The sequence below is a fragment of the Oryza glaberrima genome, chromosome 1 (genome assembly GCF_000147395.1).
Source record: "Oryza glaberrima chromosome 1, OglaRS2, whole genome shotgun sequence".
NCBI lineage: Eukaryota > Viridiplantae > Streptophyta > Magnoliopsida > Poales > Poaceae > Oryza > Oryza glaberrima.
The window spans coordinates 20,738,508-20,757,345 of NC_068326.1; the positions used below are offsets into that span (position 1 = coordinate 20,738,508).

General features: G+C 41.5%; 2 protein-coding genes across 2 annotated transcripts; one reads left to right on the plus strand and one right to left on the minus strand.

Annotated features, from left to right (window-relative positions):
* Nucleotides 1-2,260: 2,260 nt before the first annotated feature.
* Nucleotides 2,261-6,095, plus strand: LOC127760202 (uncharacterized). Its single transcript, XM_052284423.1, has 10 exons — nucleotides 2,261-2,609; nucleotides 2,709-2,770; nucleotides 2,871-3,014; nucleotides 3,222-3,332; nucleotides 3,412-3,607; nucleotides 4,469-4,527; nucleotides 4,629-4,681; nucleotides 4,751-4,973; nucleotides 5,248-5,356; nucleotides 5,446-6,095. The coding sequence occupies exons 1-10, from the start codon at nucleotides 2,318-2,320 to the stop codon at nucleotides 5,709-5,711; spliced, it is 1,515 nt and encodes a 504-aa protein (XP_052140383.1). The 5' UTR covers nucleotides 2,261-2,317; the 3' UTR covers nucleotides 5,712-6,095.
* A 3,083-nt stretch (nucleotides 6,096-9,178) lies between these two features.
* On the minus strand, nucleotides 9,179-13,249 carry LOC127759383 (cytokinin riboside 5'-monophosphate phosphoribohydrolase LOG-like). The gene is given in 8 exon segments (XM_052283972.1): nucleotides 9,179-9,542; nucleotides 9,544-9,617; nucleotides 9,725-9,868; nucleotides 10,619-10,689; nucleotides 10,791-10,890; nucleotides 11,685-11,715; nucleotides 12,338-12,435; nucleotides 12,942-13,249. Coding segments are annotated over 8 exon segments (861 nt in total). The 5' UTR covers nucleotides 13,131-13,249; the 3' UTR covers nucleotides 9,179-9,388.
* Nucleotides 13,250-18,838: the final 5,589 nt, after the last annotated feature.

Sequence of the window (18,838 nt, forward strand, 5' to 3'; positions counted from 1 at the left end):
GAGAGCCATCTTTGATGTTGAAGGAGCCAAACCCGAGAAAATCAGGCTTGGCCTTCATTAGACTAGCCCAAAAGTGTGAGTCTCCTGCTTTCCACTGAGCTTGAGACAAAGGCTATGACCCCAAATATTTGTTCTTTAGCATTTGTTGCCACACACCATCTGTAGTGAGTAGTTTATGCAACCACTTGCTAAGGAGAGCCTTGTTCTTAATTTCAAGATCTTGAATTCCCAACCCCTCCTTGGTCTTTAGGATGACATATGATGTCCCACCTTGCTAGTCTATATTTCCTTTTGTGTCCAACCCCTTGCCAAAAGAACCTTGATCGGAAATAATCAATCTTCTTGATCGCTCCTTTAGGTATTTCCAAAAAGGACATTATATACATTGGTAGGCTGGTAAGCACTGAATTGATTAGTGTTAGTCGCCCTCCAAGTGATAAAAGTTTGCCTTTCCAACTTGCCAACCATTTTTCAAGCCGCTCAATCACTTCCTTCCACTCCGAATTACGAGGTCTCCTATGATGTATAGGAATGCCAAGGTAATGGAATGGAAAAGAACCAACCTCACATTGAAAAAGGTTAGTATATTGATCCTGAGCTGTTTGGGCTTCACCAAAGCAGTAAAGCTCGCTCTTATGGAAATTAATCTTTAAGCCAGATAGTTCTTCGAAAACGTTCAACAACATTTTCAAATTACAAGCTTTCTCTAGATCATGTTCCATAAAGAGTACAGTATCATCAGCATATTGGAGGATGGACAATCCACCATCAATGAGATGAGGCACCACTCCAACAAGCTGTCCTGCATTATTTGCTCTCTGGATCATAACCGCTAGCATGTCCGCTATAATATTGAATAAAATGGGAGATAACGGGTCACCTTGTCGAAGGCCTTTCTTTGTTTGAAAGAACCGTCCAACGTCATCATTAACTTTGATTGCTACACTTCCTCCCGAAATGAAGGACTCAATCCAAGAAATCCATCTCGGCGAGAAACCTTTCATGCGAAGAGTTTGTAGTAGGAAAGGCCATTTTACTTTGTCATAAGCCTTCTCAAAGTCAATCTTAAGGATGACTCCACTCAATTTCGATGCAACTCATGAACAGTTTCATGTATGACAACAACCCCATCTAGGATGTTGCGACCTCTCATGAAAGCTGTTTGAGTTGGACTCACTATACGGTCAGCCACCGAGTTTATTCTATTAGTGACCACCTTAGTGAAAATTTTGAAGCTAGCATTTAGGAGGCAAATTGGTCTGTATTGTTGGATACGGTTAGCTTCCTTGACTTTGGGTATCAAAGTGATCACCCCAAAGTGTATTTAGAATCTTTTAAAAAATGGTAGGATCAATATGTTGACACACTACTCTAGTGTATGTATTATGGAGAAACTATGTTTTGATTAGTCGTACTATCTTTCTAACGTGTGAGAATCATACCTATTTCATTATGCAATTTCTTTCTCTTCTAACTAGGGAAGAGAAGGGACTGTTGTAACTTAATCGGTATGGGGAGAGTGTTCTTATTGTTTCATTTACTATTAAGAATTATTGTTGGTTTTCTCATCTCATCTACTTCATTGTGTGAAATTATGGTAATTATAGAATAAGAGAATCACACAACAATAAACTTTTCTAAACATCGTGCACATTCCACCCAAATTTTGAAATTAAAACACAAGTGTATGGGTTTATTTGAATTGGTGCCCAAACCAACCACAAAAACTTTGTTAACACCGATAAATTTGGCCATTTTCTTCGCTACCAAAATTTTGATTGTTCCAACTTATACAAAGCTACAATTTTAGCTATGGATTTTGGTTGGGAGTCCTTTTGGTTTCAAACCGTATGATAGCCCTTAACCCCCCTTAACAACAGTACTAAGAAAAATTGGTAGAAAAACAATTGTTCCAACCCTCATCAAAATTTTGAAAATGTCCCAGATTTGGAATGCAGATATTTTGTGGCCTCAGTTAGGTATGTTTGCCCACGCCCCACCCAAAAAAGAATGGTAATGACATATTTTAATAAACCAAATTTATCGCTGGTGAGATTAGTGCTACTTGAATTTTCTTTTCCCAGGTTAGGAGTGCTGGGATTTTATTCACAATGGTAAGTTTGGTAACATCTTCCATCAAGATTTTAGAACTTTTTAGGGGGTTTTAATGTTTTTCTGTCTTAATTTGGAGAGAAACAAGTCTAATGGGCCAGAAAGCCCAATGCCCTAGCAAGGCCCACACGTGGCGCCTCCTCCTCCTCGTCTCCTTCCGGCGAAAGCCCAAACCCTTCTCTCTCCTCCCCGCGCCGCCGTCGAGATGTTTCGGAGCCCGGCCGCCGCCGCCGCCTCCGCCCTCCTCCGCCGCCTAGGCCCCCGCGTATCCGGCGGTGGAGGCGGCGCTTCCACTCACCGGCGATTCGCGCCTCCGGTATCCACCTCCATCCTCTCCCGCTACTCCTCCGCGCCGACGTCCTCCCCTTCGCCGCCGCCACCGCCACCGCCACCGCCCTCCGACGCCGCGGCGGATGGGGATAACCGGGCGGAATCGGGGGAACCCGGCTCCAGTCTCAGCATCACCATCGACCGCTCCGGCCTGTACAATCCCCCAGGTCCAAACCCTTCCTCTCTCTCGCGCGCGCTCGCACGGACGCAACGGCGGTGTCTGGATTTAGGGTTTTCTCATGGTTTGCGTCGGGTTTATGCCGCAGAGCACTCGCACGAGCCGTCGTCGGATTCCGAGCTAGTGAAGCACCTCAAGAGCATCATAAAGGTGTCCGCTGTTTATAATGAGCCTCTTCGTGATAATCTCTACTGTTTGCCAATGCGGAAAATGTGATTTGGTGTTGTGAAAATTGTGATTCGGAGGTTAGTTCCGCAGCGGGCCTATCAGCGTAGCTGAGTACATGGAGGAGGTGCTGACGAACCCGCAGTCAGGGTTCTACATCAACCGCGATGTGTTCGGGACATCCGGGGATTTCATCACCTCGCCGGAGGTCAGCCAAATGTTTGGAGAGGTAAATTTGTATTGTTGAAGTAATAATTACCATGCCTCTGCATATCATTTTTCTTTCGCCCTGTAGGGTTATTAGAATAGGGAATGACCGAATGATGGCACTCAGGTTCAAAGCAATTCTTCTTGTGAAGATTATAGGACAATTAATTCATGTGTTCGTGCTATGGGGTGCTAGATGAGAGCAATTAATGATGTTTCTTTTCCTCAGATGACTGGTGTGTGGGCAATGTGCCTCTGGGAGCAAATGGGGCAGCCAGAGAAAGTCAATCTGATTGAGCTTGGTCCAGGGCGCGGAACTCTCTTGGCAGATTTACTTCGTGTAATGCATTTCTGCTTGCATCTATCCTATTTTGAACTTTCCCTATTTGTGTCTTTGACTGATGCATCCATTGGAACAGGGGTCATCAAAATTTGTTAATTTCACCAAAGCACTCAACATTAACTTGGTAGAATGTAGCCCCACGTTACAAAAGGTGCAATACAATACTCTGAAATGTGAAGATGAGTCCATTGGTGATAAAACAAGGACAGTTAGCAAGCTTTGTGGAGCCCCTGTACACTGGCATGCTTCCCTTGAACAGGTTCCTTCAGGATGTATGGAGTTCTTTCATTGATAACTTTGCTTCTAATGAACATTAACTATTGTTGAAGGCTCATAAGCACTTGTATTATCAACTTTCACACCTGGCAAAATTTGTTTTTGTACTGAAAATAAGTGCAATTTCAGTTTTGATACCCAAAGAATGGCATTTTGTTTTGTCCTTTCTATTCAAAGGTCCATTTTGTTTTTGCCGCTGCAGTTACCATTCATCAGTTTGGCAGCACTGATTTGGCATGCATTGTTAAGTACAGTAGGGAAAGCTTTAAGGACATTAGCTATATAAGATAAGGGGAAACATTATGTTTTTTATTTTATTATGGTACCGAATGTGCCATCGTGTATAATTGAGTACTACCTCCGTTTCAGTTTATAAGACTTTCTAGCATTGCTCACATTCATATAGATGTTAATGAATCTAAGCACACATATATGTCTAGATTCATTAACATATATATGAATATGGACAATGCTAGAAAGTCTTATAATATGAAACGGAGGAAGTAACAGATTGGGTTTAGTTAATCTGCGGTTCAACTCTTGTGGCGAGGAGCCAAAAGAATTGAATGTGCCAATGGACTGTAATTTTTCTAATTAGTTGTATCATCTCCTTGCACATATGTTACCATTTCATATTTGGTAATTTAGTTGTTTTTGCATGTGTAAAGTGTATAGTGTTCTCGTGATATATGCTCATTTTTAGTATTAGATTGTAAATATTTTCTCGTAAGTGTCATGGTTGACTTTGAAACTGGTTGCCGCCTTTATCTAGTTCTCTTTTTCGTCAAGCTATTTTCTTTTTGACATCTTGATCAGATTTCTTATGCTTGCTCTGTTTGTATATGTATTCTCTGCAGTGCCAACTATAATTATTGCACATGAATTCTATGATGCCTTGCCAATTCATCAATTTCAGGTCTGGTTACACTAGCAATTCCACCTCTTAATGTTTTGTGACACAAACAGATTGAATATTGTTCATGCATTCCACTGAACCGTCCTTTTTCTTCTCTTCAGAAAGCATCACGTGGCTGGTGCGAGAAGATGGTGGATCTTGCAGAAGACTCATCGTAGGATTTACAAATTTTATTTTTAAGTGGTTAACCTTATGGAGATGTGTAATTCTAACTTTGTAGCAGGTTTCGCTTTGTTCTATCTCCACAGCCTACAGCCTCTTTACTTTTCCTTTCCAAGCGGTGCGGTTGGGCTAGTTCTGAGGAACTTGAGAAAGTTGAGCATATTGAAGTCTGCCCGAAAGCAATGGAGATCACTGAACAGATTGCAGATAGAATTAGCTCGGATGGAGGGGGTGCACTTATCATTGACTACGGAAAAGATGGAATAGTCTCTGATAGTCTTCAGGTTTGGATATTAAATTTGTTTTACTGCACAATATGAACCCATGGCTCTGTCCAATCCTGGTCTAATGCCTCTATAACATTAAATTTATGTCCTAGATCCATATGCTTCTGTAGTCTGTAACAATGGCTAGTGTTTGAACCTAAATTCATGTCCTGCATTTCTGCATTATTTGGATTTTGATTTTTGTGCTCACACTGAGCTTTTGCTGTATATTTTTATGTAAGAAATAATTTAATTAATTTCTTTGGCACTAACAATACTATAATTTATGCAGGCAATCCGCAAGCACAAGTTTGTACACATATTGGATAACCCTGGTTCAGCCGATCTGAGTGCTTATGTTGATTTTGCATCAATCAGACACTCCGCTAAGGAAGCTTCAGGTTTGCACAGATATCTTAAATCCTTTCTGCTTGTTTTTCTCATGTCCAGACAAACATTTCTTACTAGGTCTGTCTTGAACTTTCTGCAGATGATATTTCTGTTCATGGGCCAATGACTCAATCCCAGTTCTTGGGCTCTCTTGGTATAAACTTCCGTGTGGAAGCCCTGCTCCAAAACTGTGCTACTGATGAGCAGGCCGAGTCTCTGAGGACAGGCTACTGGCGTCTTGTCGGAGATGGTGAAGCCCCATTCTGGGAAGGTCCTGACGACCAAACCCCAATTGGCATGGGTACTAGGTACTTGGCCATGGCCATTGTCAACAAGAAGCAAGGCACACCCGTTCCATTCGAGTAAAAGAAATACTGGAACCGTTTCTCCTCTCCTCAGGTAAAATAACATCACTGCCGTGTAACTCTTATGCTGCTGATGAATTCTGCTGGCGGGCAGTCCAGATAGATAAGGACGATTCTTGTCAACCTTTTCTAATGCACACCATACATGGACTCGTTCAGATGCGTGCTGTTTTTTTTTATAAGAAGTGTGTACTGCTTTGTACTTGCTGCACGGAAAGAATTGGTCGGTTTGACATTCCTGTTACTACATAGGTTTCTCCGTGCAAGATGGGATAGTGGTTGTATCAAAGTTTCTGGTACAATTCCTGAATTTCTACTAGTGTTCAACCTTGAGATACAAGTTATGCACATTGTTTAGCTGCGGAGTCAGCTGTTTAGACCTTGAGATGTCATGCATTACGCATTTGTGCCTCTGTTTGGTATATGTGTTCCAGTTCACTGCTTCTAAAGTCTAAAGAGGCTATAGATTAGTATTTAAAACCGGTTTACCCGTTTCAAAAGCATGCTTATCTTATGTCATTCGTGCAAAGCCTTGTATGATTGTATCCTTGTATGCCACCAATCAGTTGAAGTCAAATATGTATTTGTTCGGTACAATTATTCCAAGTCACTGCATTTTTCCCCCAGTCAAGTTACTACTATAATACTCTATTAGTACCTTCTTCCACGCCAACAAAGCATGCAATTTGACATCCTAACACCAAAGCCCCGGCAAAATAATAGGGTAATTAACAGTCTCCATTAGACTTTGACAAGCCTCTTGTTTGTTCTACCAAATCAATCACTGCCAACATCTTCAGACATATTGATCCCTTCAAAAGCTCAGAGTTGGAACCAACAGCAGTCCACCGTCAGAATCCATCGAAGAGGTCGGTAAAAGAAGTTTTAGAGGTGGACACGGTTATTAAAAAAGTAGGTAGAAGTGAATGATGGAAGGTTGTGATTGGATAAGTAGTGGAGATAGGTGGAAAAAATGGATGACGCAGGGTTGTAATTGGTTGGGAAGAGATTGTTGGTTAAGAAATTATTATATTTTGGGACAAATTCTGAAGGCTAAAAGTAGTTATATTTTGGGACGGATGGAGTAATTAGTAAAAAAGAAAAAAAAAGGTTGGCAGAAAAGCGACTCTCCAATTATTGGCTTGGCATGAAACGATATGGCAGATGGAAGAAAAGAGAGAAGAAGAAGAAGAATAGGCAGAAAAACAAAAGGGAAAAGTTGCAAACTGAAAACGGCCTTAATCGTGTTTACTAGTATTATATGGTGGACGTGATGACTTTGGATGGACACGAGAGTCGCCGTCTCCATCACCGGTGCGATGAGTGTCGCCGGAAAACTACATTGTTTCCATTCACATGCTATGACGGGTAGTAGGGTAGGATCGACGAAAATTGGTGCCGCAAAACAACCGTGAGTAATCCAACCAGTGTGGCAGGCAATCCCCCCTCTTGCTGTGGATATCGTATCATTATCCCGGAATTTAAGTATCTGTATAAATTGAAGGGTATGTAGTGGCTTCATCCTTGTCGACGTGATCTGATCCTATTATCCCTAAAATAGAGCTTCACCGGTTAGCCTAATAATGCAAAGAAAAAGCTAAAATTTAAATTTTCGAACTTGATTTTGATCTTGATTTTGAGATGTTTTCAATGTGATATTTTTTTTACCTTTTAATATATTTTCAATGTAATTTTTTTAGCCTTGGCTTTTAAGTCACTATAACGGATATATAAAAGTTTTACTTATAAATTAATTTTTATTCTCTAATAAGACGTTCTAACTTAATAGGGAATATGATCAACCGATCAGACACTATAGTTTTATAGGAGCGTAAGACTAGTTGCCCTGATCATATATGCATACGACTTGATTTTGATCGTGCGATCCCTCGAGTACCCTGATGGGAGCATGGGACCATTCAACACAATCCTATATGAATATCTGATCGAAACATATTCAGTAGTACTTAACACCTACAATTTCAAAAATAATAAATATACAAACAGCGCTAGACTAAACTACAGCCTTGTAAGGCTATAATTATAAAAGAACACATACACACGGTCACGTGCCGATAATGTCTTCGATACCACTGAGAGAAAAATTAGCAATAGGCCGATCACATGACCTTCAGCCACCAAACCTACAAATTGTTCCAATAAGGATATAGAATATCGAGTCACCAAGATTCTACGCATAGTTCCAATGAGGATACAGAGGATCAAGTCATCAAGATTCTACATATACACTACGCGTCCTCCTGTAAATCCTTAAAAATAGATCAATAAGAACATATGATGAATCGATATGTACGCGGTTGAACTATATCCACTACTTAACACTAGTAATAAAGTAGTAGTAAACTAGTGCTGAAATTTACACACTAGTTAACTATTAGAGCATAATGGTGAGTTATATATCAACTATAAACTTACATGAAAAAGAGAGAGAGAAAAACGAGACGTGTTACTCTTGCAAGAGTTCGCTCTACGCATGCTCCAAAATATTTATATTAAATTTAGGAGAGAAAAAGAAATAAAGCCAACCGTACCCTATAGTTAAGATATTATACTCCATCCATTTCAAAATATTTGACGACGTTGACTTTTTAGCACATGTTTGACCGCTCGTCTTATTCAAAAAATTTAAGTAATTATTAATTCTTTTACTATCATTTAATTCATTGTTAAATATATTTTATGTAGGCATATAATTTTACATATTTCACAAAAGTTTTTAAATAAGACGAACGGTCAAACATGTGCTAAAAAGTCAACGGTGTCAAACATTTTGAAACGGAGGGAGTATATGTTAGCTCTAACACTCTCCCAATTCAGTACTAGAATCAAACATCAACCAAAGACCAAAAAGTTGGATTTTCAGAAGAAGAAAAATAAAAGGTCCCACAAGTGAAAACCTATCACAAAGTCATCACCATCTCCTTTTTCTTTATATATAAATCACAAGTCATCACCATCTTTGCCCTGCATTTCCTCAGGCCAGGGAACACCAGAATTCCAATGTCAACCTCCCCCCTTTGGAATTGGAATCAAACGCAGGAACCAAACCAACCAACAAACCAACCAACCTAACCAACCGAAAGGGCAGGAGCAACGGCACGTCCAAATCCGGTGACCCAATTCGTCGCCCCGGCGAGCCCCACCGGCTGCCTCCCTGTCCCTTGCCGACAACCGGCGACGGCACGTCCCATCGCTGCCGACGGCGACGCCGGCCGGCCAGCCGGAAAGCCCGGACCCGGACCACCTTTTCCATCAGCAACAGATGAGTCACATTTCTTCAGTTAGTCAAACATGGTTCAGACTTTCAGAGATTCTTTTCTTTTAGAGACGAATCATCAAATCATTTCCAGGAATCAGTTCTGAATCCGAATCCATCCATCCACACGTGCATGATCAATTTCAGTGCAGAATCGGATCAAACAAGGGGACACAGATTGCACAGGCATATGGAGAAGATCAAGATAGACAGATGCTACTAATATTACTTGCATATACATATATTCCTTCTTCTAGCTAGTGAGAAGGGAGGGGGGCCAAAAGAACAGCATTGAGGAGGAGGCACTGCTAATGCTAAATACTGTCCCAATTGACATATTTTGCCAAAACAACAAATCGGCAGACCCGAGCTAGGGGCCGCCTTTGGCTAAATCTTTTCGGTTAGTGGATGTTACTTTCCCCTGGCTGAGAAAAACAAACTTCCTCCAGGATCATATTCGGCTTCGGCACGAGAAGAAGGTATCGTCGTCCGCCGGTTAGAATCTTGGGTAAGAATAGGGCCAGAGCCGAGAGATCAGGATGAGGTGATCCTGGTCTCGAGGTCAGGCGCGAAGCTGTGCGGCATCTGATCGTCCCAAACCAAGCCAACCTCGTACTCGGGAACATACTCCTGAAATTTCCAAAAGGGTACATAAAAACTTGGTGTTATGAGAAGGAAATTGCCATGTAGGACAATGTGTCGAAAATGGAACAGTGCAAGCTGTGAGTTTTTTTTACCTCAAGCTTCAGAACTAGCTCCCTGGCAGTTGGAGCCGAGATGATAATGCGCCGCGCATCCTCCGCTATGAATCCTTCGCTGACAGCCATGTCAATGAAGGATAGAAAAGGATCATAAAACCCGTCGACATTCAGAAGGCCAACCTGGTAAATATTGAGGAGCTGTTAGAGCTAGGAGTAGAGAATGTGCATTTGAGAGCAATAAGGGAAATCCCGCGCGATAAAAGACGAGCATTCCTCTAAAAACATGGATCCAAGAAGGATCACTATCCTAGTTAATACAGTTACACGACACCATATGAATTTTGTGGGGGCCATCAGCAAAGCTGATTGCTAGGCATGATGAATGAGATTGAATGCACTGCTCAGATCCATTGGGTCATTAATTTAGCATAGATGCAAACGATAAGTTCCTTTTTGAATTAAAAAAAATGACAGGTACAAGATCCTGCGAACATCATTCTATTAGATGAGTTGGAACATTCATAAAAGTATAAAGCATATATCATATTAACAGGAAGCATAAACAATAGAGGGTGCAGATCTCGTGATCCCCAAGCTATCGCCTAATGTACTGTAAGATCTGCAGATCATAGAGGGCTTAAACTATTGGTCAATAATTCGGTTTCTAGATGGCAAAACCTTCAGCCAACCACATGGGAGCACCACGAAGCCATAATCAAGGGCAAGATGTTAGCACAAGATCTCAATGGATCCAACGACTTTGCGATTATTAATTTGCCTCAATTGCAGCCAGAGACAAGAAAGGAATTCGGGATCATGCACGCACAACCACATGGCCTCCAAATTATCGCGCAATAATGCCATTCGTTTTCTTCGTGAATCTTACTAGTACAAGATATACAGAGGAATCAGAACCAGTTGGTTACTTACCGGCTTCTTGTGGATTCCTAGTTGGGCCCAGGTGATGACCTCAAGCAACTCCTCAAGAGTCCCGTAGCCGCCTGACGCGCAAATTAAGAGTGTCAAATTTTGCATCCTTAGGATGCAACATCAAAAAAAATTCACTGCAAACGACGTCGTAGTAGCAACTAAATTATCATACCAGGCAGTGCAATGAACGCATCAGCAAACCGGGCCATTTCAGCCTTCCTCTCGTGCATGCCAGAGACCGCTCTAACTTCACCAACAGGCTCACCAGTGACCTGCAAACGAAAAACCAGTATATATTGAGGATCCGGCACACATCACACTTGTTTCTCTTTCAGAATCATGTTAATAAGCTCATCATCCTAGTAGAAAAAGATTTAAAAACCTTTTTTAGTGAAACTAGCAATGCAAAAGTCCATAGAAATACATGGCTGACAACATTCGGATGCAAACTACGGCACACAGAGTTGTTCAGCGTGAGATCATCATCGACATTAGAATACACAGGAAATACAAGTTCTACGTACGTAATGCAGTGGTCAAAGACCACGACAATCAAGAAAGTCCCATTTTTAAGACATTGTACTACCGAATGAGTACTAGTACAAGTAGAGATACGTACAAGAAGAGTAAATAATCCCAGTTACTGCACTTAATACTACGTGCAAGCCCCAGTAAATTATCCAAAGGCAAGGCAAATGCGATGGCACATCCTAGACAGCTACTATAGCTCAAAATCCATTTAAGAGCAGCACGCAATGCTGTTGGATAGGCGCATTAGATTCATGTGATGAGCATAAATGCATCATGTCCCCCCAATAAGCACTAGCAGCATGCCAACTTGGTTCTTTATTGCAACTCCTATTTTTCAGCTGCGCACAGCAGCAGCAGCAGCAGCAGAAGCCAGCAGGGAGAGGAATTGAAAGCATTCATCAATTTCGCCCCGAACAAAATGGAGCAGCACGGCCACATTAAAAACAGCAATCAAGATTATATCTATCTCTATCGATCGAGCTTGTGTAATAGCAGTAGTACTACTCCTACTAGCTTCCAGGAGTAGACAGCTCACCTCTCTGGGCATCAAGGATTTCGGGATGACCCTGCCAAGAACACAAAAAGAGAGAGAGGAAACAGAAAAGCACATCAGTTTTTAGCACAAAAGCGGTCAAACAGGCGTAGTAAGAACAAGCAGGCTTGCTTTCTCTCCCTTGGTAAGGAGACTGGCAAAGCCAAGGCCCAGGCTATTGCACAGGCAGCACAGCTACACCACACTAGCAATACAGATAGAGAGAGAGAGGGAGCTGGACCAAATAAACACTGCACAATAATGAGAGCAAAGAAGAGAAGAGCACTAGTACTAGCAAGCTAGCAGCAGCAGCAGCAGCAGATTGCAGGAGCTGAGCTATGCAGGAGCAGGCCAAGTGAAGTTGGAGTGTGCTGCTGCACAAACAACAATTCAAGCATGCAGGCGAGTAGCCTTTCGGAAACGGAGGCGAAAAGGCCCCAGATGCATTCAAAATGCCCCCCCCCCCCCAACACTGAGACCCAAGAAAGAGAGACGAAAATGGGCAGGGACTCAGCACCTACTACTCCTACCCCCAATCTGGCGATCAAAAGCTGCCGTTTTTATCATCCAGCGACGCATGCATTCTCACATCTCACCTGGCAAGCAACCAGAGAAAGATAGAGAGAGAGAGAGAGATGGACAAATGGATCACTCACCCAATGACATGGCGACCACCGTCGTGAACAGCGTGGGAGACGAGGCCCATGAGGCCGATGGAGCCACCGCCGTAGACCAGGTCTATGCCCCTCTCGACCTGCACCAACACGAACCAAAAACAAAAGGGGAAATGTAAAAAAACAAGAAACCAATCAACCTCTCTCTACTCTCTTGAGTCGACAAGAAAAATCCAAAAGGTGGGGGAGAGAGGGAGGAGATGGTGGTGGCGTTTTGATGCATGCAAAAATTGTAAGATTGTTGTTCCGTTCGGGACGCAACTGAGGTCACCGCGCTCGCCAGCAATCATGATTGGTTTTGTTTGCTCATCTAGAAAACCTACTACTATAGCTGCCTAGGATACTAGGGACGTGCACCAAGAGAGAAACGGCCACGGCGAGCCGGAGAGTCAGTCGCCGCCGCCGCCGCCGCCGCCGCCGCCGGCGAGCCGAGCGGCGAAGCCCGGAGGGGAAAGAAAGAAAGAAAGAAAGAAAGAGAAGAAGATAAAAAAAAAGATTGGATTTTTATGATTTGGGAGGGAGGGAGAGAGGACAATCAATTAATCAAAAAAAAAGGAAAAAGAAGAAAATGAAAAAGAATCCTGACCAGCTCCTTGCCGAGCTCGACGGCGGCGTCCTGGTAGCTGGCCTTCCTCCCCTTGGCGCTGCCGCAGTACACGCAGATCCGCCTGAACCGCGACCGCCTCTCCCCTGCACCACCGCCACCGCTCTCCGGCGCCGCCGTCGCCGCCGCCCCTGCTCCGGCGCTCCTCTTCGCCGCAGCCTCCATTGCCATCGGCACCAACCTCGCCCTCAGGTAGGTAGAGCGCGCGTGCGTGAGCGAGGCAGCGATTGGAGGAGAGAGATGGAGAGAGAGGAAATTGAATTGGAGGGGGAGGCTTTTGCTTGAGTTGAGGCGGATGAGGTGGGGGGAAGCGGGGGGTATTTATAGGAGATGGACAAGGAGAGGAGTGGGTCCAGCATTGTTGGGGGAGGGATGTGTGTTGTGTGTGTAGGGGTAGTATTGGTACCACGGGACGGGAGTCCGGAGGGGAAAAGATTGAGTTTTTTTTTTCCTTTTTGTGTTTGTGTGTTAGTAGCATTTTTGTTTTCTTTTCCTCTCGCGCTTGTGCGAAAATTGCTTGCCACCCGTCGACCTCCCTCTCACTCACTCAAACGTTATCTGCAAAACGATCAGGTTTTTCCTTCCTGTTGCGGTTACACGATAAGACACATCACACGTTTGGGAATAGGGGTGAAAACGGATATTTTTTAAAAAACCATTTTTTAAAAAAAAGGTGCGGATGCGGAGCAAATTGTTTAAAATGTCGGAAATAGGTGCGGAGCGGTGCGGACTTGGTTTGGAAAGGGATTAAAATTATTGGATGTTATGTATATATACAAGGGACGATATTGATTTAGCAATACGACAATACAATCATTAATGAACGACTCATCAGAATAATCCATTGCTAATAACATGAATAAATAATATCCATTATATGAAAACGCAACTACGTAAGTATGAGATAAGACGATAAAATCCTCGAACAAAGGAGTTTACAGCTTGTTTGGTAACTTGAGGAAGGGGATTAGAAGTTTAGATGAGGGAATTGATAGTGAGATTAAGATGGGAATTTAATTTTTAATCACAATATCTTGTTTAGTACATGTGGTACAAATTGATAGGGAGTTTAGTTGGAGATTAGGTCATTAATGAAAACAGATGGTTGAGAATTGTTTAGGCAAAGTAAAGGAGGAATTCATTCTCAATTACCACCCAGTACCCAGGTATTCCTCAATTCCCCATCCACATCCCACCAAAATTCACATGTCTTCCAACCAAATAAAACAGTTAACAGCTTCATCCCTCTAAATTCCCAATGCCTCCTAAAAACTCCCCCCAACCAAACAGACCATTAGGTTAATTGATAATATAGGTCATTAAAATGGGTCGACTCATGTTATATGCAATAGATAGAGTGATTACATGGGTTGATAATTTCAGATTATCTAGATAATCCAATAGAAATATCATATAATCCGTATCCGCCAGATTTTATAGATACCACATCCAAATCTGAATCCACACCATACCATTCGCATTCGCATTCGCATTCATATCAGCCGGATTTCTAAAAACCCATACCTTATCCTCGTTTTGAACGGATTCAGAGCAAATTGGATCGATATAATCCAATCCGTTTTCACCCTTATTTGGGAAAAACCTAATTCTCCGAAAAGGATGGACCCAGACTTTGAGCACCCTAGACTGTGGCACGAGGCATAATAAGGTTAAAAGTCCATATGCTGAAATTTATTTTCACTATGATGTGTCGAGATGATAGCAAGGTTCACGTTATCGTGCGGTTGTTGCGCTTACTGCTGGGGAGGGGGTCGGTTACCGGCGGTTAGGGTTTGAGAAATTTTGAGCATATTCAAATTTTTGGAAAAAAAATATAAAAAAATCATGGATGTAGTTCTTGATTTTTAATGGTAGATGGTGAAGAAAATTTTTGAAAAAGAGTAAGATAAAATCAAATATGAGGGCAAAACCAATAACTGTTTAGGAAATAGAAAAAAGAAAAAATGTATTGGGCTTCATTTTTGTATTTTACATCCACAAGCTAGATTTGCAAGTGTCCTATATATCCTTCCCCAATTTCTACACACATTTAAGTGATTTTTCTTTTTTTTAGCTTCTTTTCATTTTTTTTCATGCTTTCTGCAAATATCACGTTTAGCGCGCAAATATCGCGTTACCGCGTCAAACCATGCGATGACCGCGACAAACCGCATGGTAACCGTGAAACCGCCAAAATTTTTAATTCAAATTTTTTAAGACGAAATTCACATGGTTTTCGGCGGTTACCAGTTACCGCAGGATGGCGATAACCTCCTGTAAAACGGTAAGGTAAACCCTGGATATAAAAAAACATAGAAACAAGAAATCGAAGCAATTCCCTTATTACAAAGGAAAACCGAAGGATTTGATTGCCATGTCAACTACAACCCTACAGAAAATATATGAATTTGTCAACTAGGTATTTTGGAACTTTGGATACTCCACGGGAAATCGACAGGAATTTTATAGAAAAAATAAGAATAGGTTTGAGGAGAGATTAAAAAAGAGTTGCATTAGACTTTTCAAAGAAAATAAAAACCAATATGTTTGAGATCATGTTTTAAATCTTCCAAAAAGTGAAGGGAATATAGTATTTCTATGGAAATTTTCCCTCCAGATCTTTCTATATCACAAAATTACAAGTTTAAGAACTTGTTTCACAAAACTACAGATTTAATGTCTTCGTTTATCAAAAAATGCAGGTACTTTGCACAATATATCACAAAACTACATATTCAAGAACCTTGTTTCACAAAACTACAGATTTAATATCTTCATTTATCATAAAACTACATGCTTAGTGTCTTTATTATCACAAAACTATATGCTCTAGCATTTGTTAAAACCTGTAGTTTTGTGGTAAATGAAAACACTAAATGTGTAGTTATGTGATAACCGTATACACTACATGTGTAGTTCTGTGATAAATGAATACACTAAATTTGTAGTTCTGTGATAAACGAATACGCTAAATCTATAGTTTTATGAAACAAGTTCTTAAATATGTAGTTTTGTGATATATTGTACTAAGTACCTATGGTTTTGGGATAAACAGAGGCACTAAATTTGCAGTTTTATGAAACAAGCTCTTAAATCTATAGTTTTGTGATAAATTATACAAAATACATGTAGTTATGTGAAATTTGCTAAAAAAATTATTAGAGGGTTTCAGTCTTACAGGTTTTCTAAGAAAATTTCCTTGTTCCAAATAATCCCTAAGTGAGTTTCTTCTTGTTTATGGCACAAGTGTCGTGCTTTTCCTTGATCTCACGAGCGTATCGTGGCTCTAGCTCCTTTGGAACGTCTAGTAATTTTACAATACTTTTCGCATAACTAGTTTTGTTTTGTACAAAATCTTATGGAATTATCATTGTAGAATCTATAATCTACTAACATGAGTGCTTAGCCTAAACATGATCACCCTAGTACGGAAATTTTAGGGTTACTGGCCGTTGTTTGAAGCCGTTGATGCGATTCTCATTGTTCCTTCTGCAATACCATCAACCGGAGTAGAAGTAGAGGATGAAGTCCCTCGAACTGCTCCGGTAATCGTCGGCATATGGGAAATAATCGTAGTAGTGAGAACACCGGCTTGATCCCGAAGGGGCTGTCGTCGATCACTTGCGGGGTAGCGGCGGCCTTCCGGTCGCCATCTACACTGTCCCGGAACCGCCACATGTTTCCCCTCCATCGCCTATGTTGATCAGGTTTAGGGTTTGGCTGTCAGGGAGATTGAGACCAAGAGAGATCGCCATCCGCTCTTGGGCCGGCCTCCCCTTTTATATTTAACGCTGCAGGGAATCGGGGGCGACTCAAAAGGAAATAAATTGGGCGCCACCGATCATAGCGCGTAGTTAATCGGGAATTAAAACAAATTAGATCGTTGTGATTTCGCGTAGACAACGGGTGGAAAAACGGTGTAGCACGATCTCCTCCCGGTTTTTCAAACCGAGATATCAATTTTTTCAAGACTCATTCGATCGTCTTCCTGGATAACCTTCGACAACGGTAAGGCTGTTGATGTCAACAGTAAGGCTGACCAAGACATTCACATCGTACACCTTGCCACCATGGCCACATGTTTATGAGCTTTTAAGTCATAGTAGGATAATGGCAAATCGCTTATCGTGTTACACGCATGGGATGATGGCAAAATTTTCGATTATTTATGAACTATTTAGAGTTCAATATTGGAAGTACGTTTCCTCAATTGATATACTCTATATAGTAATTTCCAACCAGTTACTCCCGCGCTTAGGGCATCTAAAATAGATGCAAAAGTAGTCCATATGTAATATAATATTCCATTCAGTCATCTTGTATTGTTGTGCAAGTAGTCCTCATAAAGAAATTATCAAAAGGTACCCATATGCATATGGATTACTTATATGGGATAAATTATACTATTATCTATCTCTATTTATATCTCTTTTCCTAATGTTATCATGTATATATACATTGTGAAGATTGCTATAGTTAAACTCTATTTATGTAGATCCTATTTATATGGACCACTTTTGTCATGTATATTGGTGAATGGTGATGCCCTTATATTCAGAGCAATAAACAACTTGAATTCAATATGCTTTCTTTTTTAATAAAAAATGAAATCATTTTTGGTCCGTCTTAATTTCATCCTTGGGCTTATACTCAGACCCAGTTTCCCTTCCATCAATTCATTTCATATCAAAATTGAAAAAACACATACTCTTACTGGAGTTTAGTACATTTACGCACGTAAAAACTTCATCAATCTTAAGATATTACTTATGAGTTTTTAAAGTGCCCATAAGAGCACACATTTATAGAAGTGAGTGTGTCCGCGTGTTTCCGAGTGGTTGCATCCATACCGTGTTCCAAGAAAATAATTTGATGCACGTGTACAGTGATGTGTATGTGCGTCTGTGTCCCGCTATGTAACTACACATTTAACATTTGATATAAAATCCCTTCTAAAATCTGTTAAATGTAATTCTTTCTCATTTCCTCCTAATCGATTCCGGAGTATGCTAAGCTCCTCCTTGATAGTCCAAACCAAATCTGTCATTTGGAGAAAAATTAACTGGAAAAAAAAAAAGAGATGGAACAGGGGGAATGAAGACCACACACGGTTCGTTCGCCCTCCCTCCTCGGGCAAATCATCTCATCCCAGTCAAACGGGTGATCGAAATTTATTGCCGTCGTGCGTGCGAATCGCATTTGCATTGCATCTACATCGCGTTCTCTTCTCAGCCACGTCGTGTTGCTGTTGCTGGGTGACGACGCCGAAATGCCGAATTAATGGCGAGATATTAGTAGGGCTGTGGCTGGGGATTTGCAGCACGCGGCAGCCATGGACAATGTGCTGCTGCTTTGCTTCGCTTTGCTTTTTTTTGTGGTTGTTGCCAACAATTTAATTCATCGCGACGACGACGACGCATTATGCATATCACCATCTGCACTGTCCATGGATGGATGGACTGGGCTGGGCGGTCAAATCGTATTCGTATCTATCGGTCTCGTGCTGGAATCAGATATGGTATCGGAGGAGGGAGCGGTCAAATCGTATCATCATGGGCCATTAATCAAAACGATCAATTGCTAGTAGTATTGCCCGCGAGCAAAGGGCATATGGATGGATGTGTGTAGGAGTATGCTCTCCTCGCATTGCATGTGCATTAATTTTGGGCAAGCGCTGCCTGGTTGGAAAATGGAGTAACACCTGAAACGATTTTTTAGTTACTTTTTAAAAGCTTTGTTAGAAATATAAGTTTTACTATTGCATCTGCTTCTCATGCTAAAAAAACCTTACCGCTCCACCGCCTGTGAAAATATAGAGTGCAAACAATATATACTGTAACCGCTGGATTAAAAAATTAACGTGTGAGGTTTGACCATGT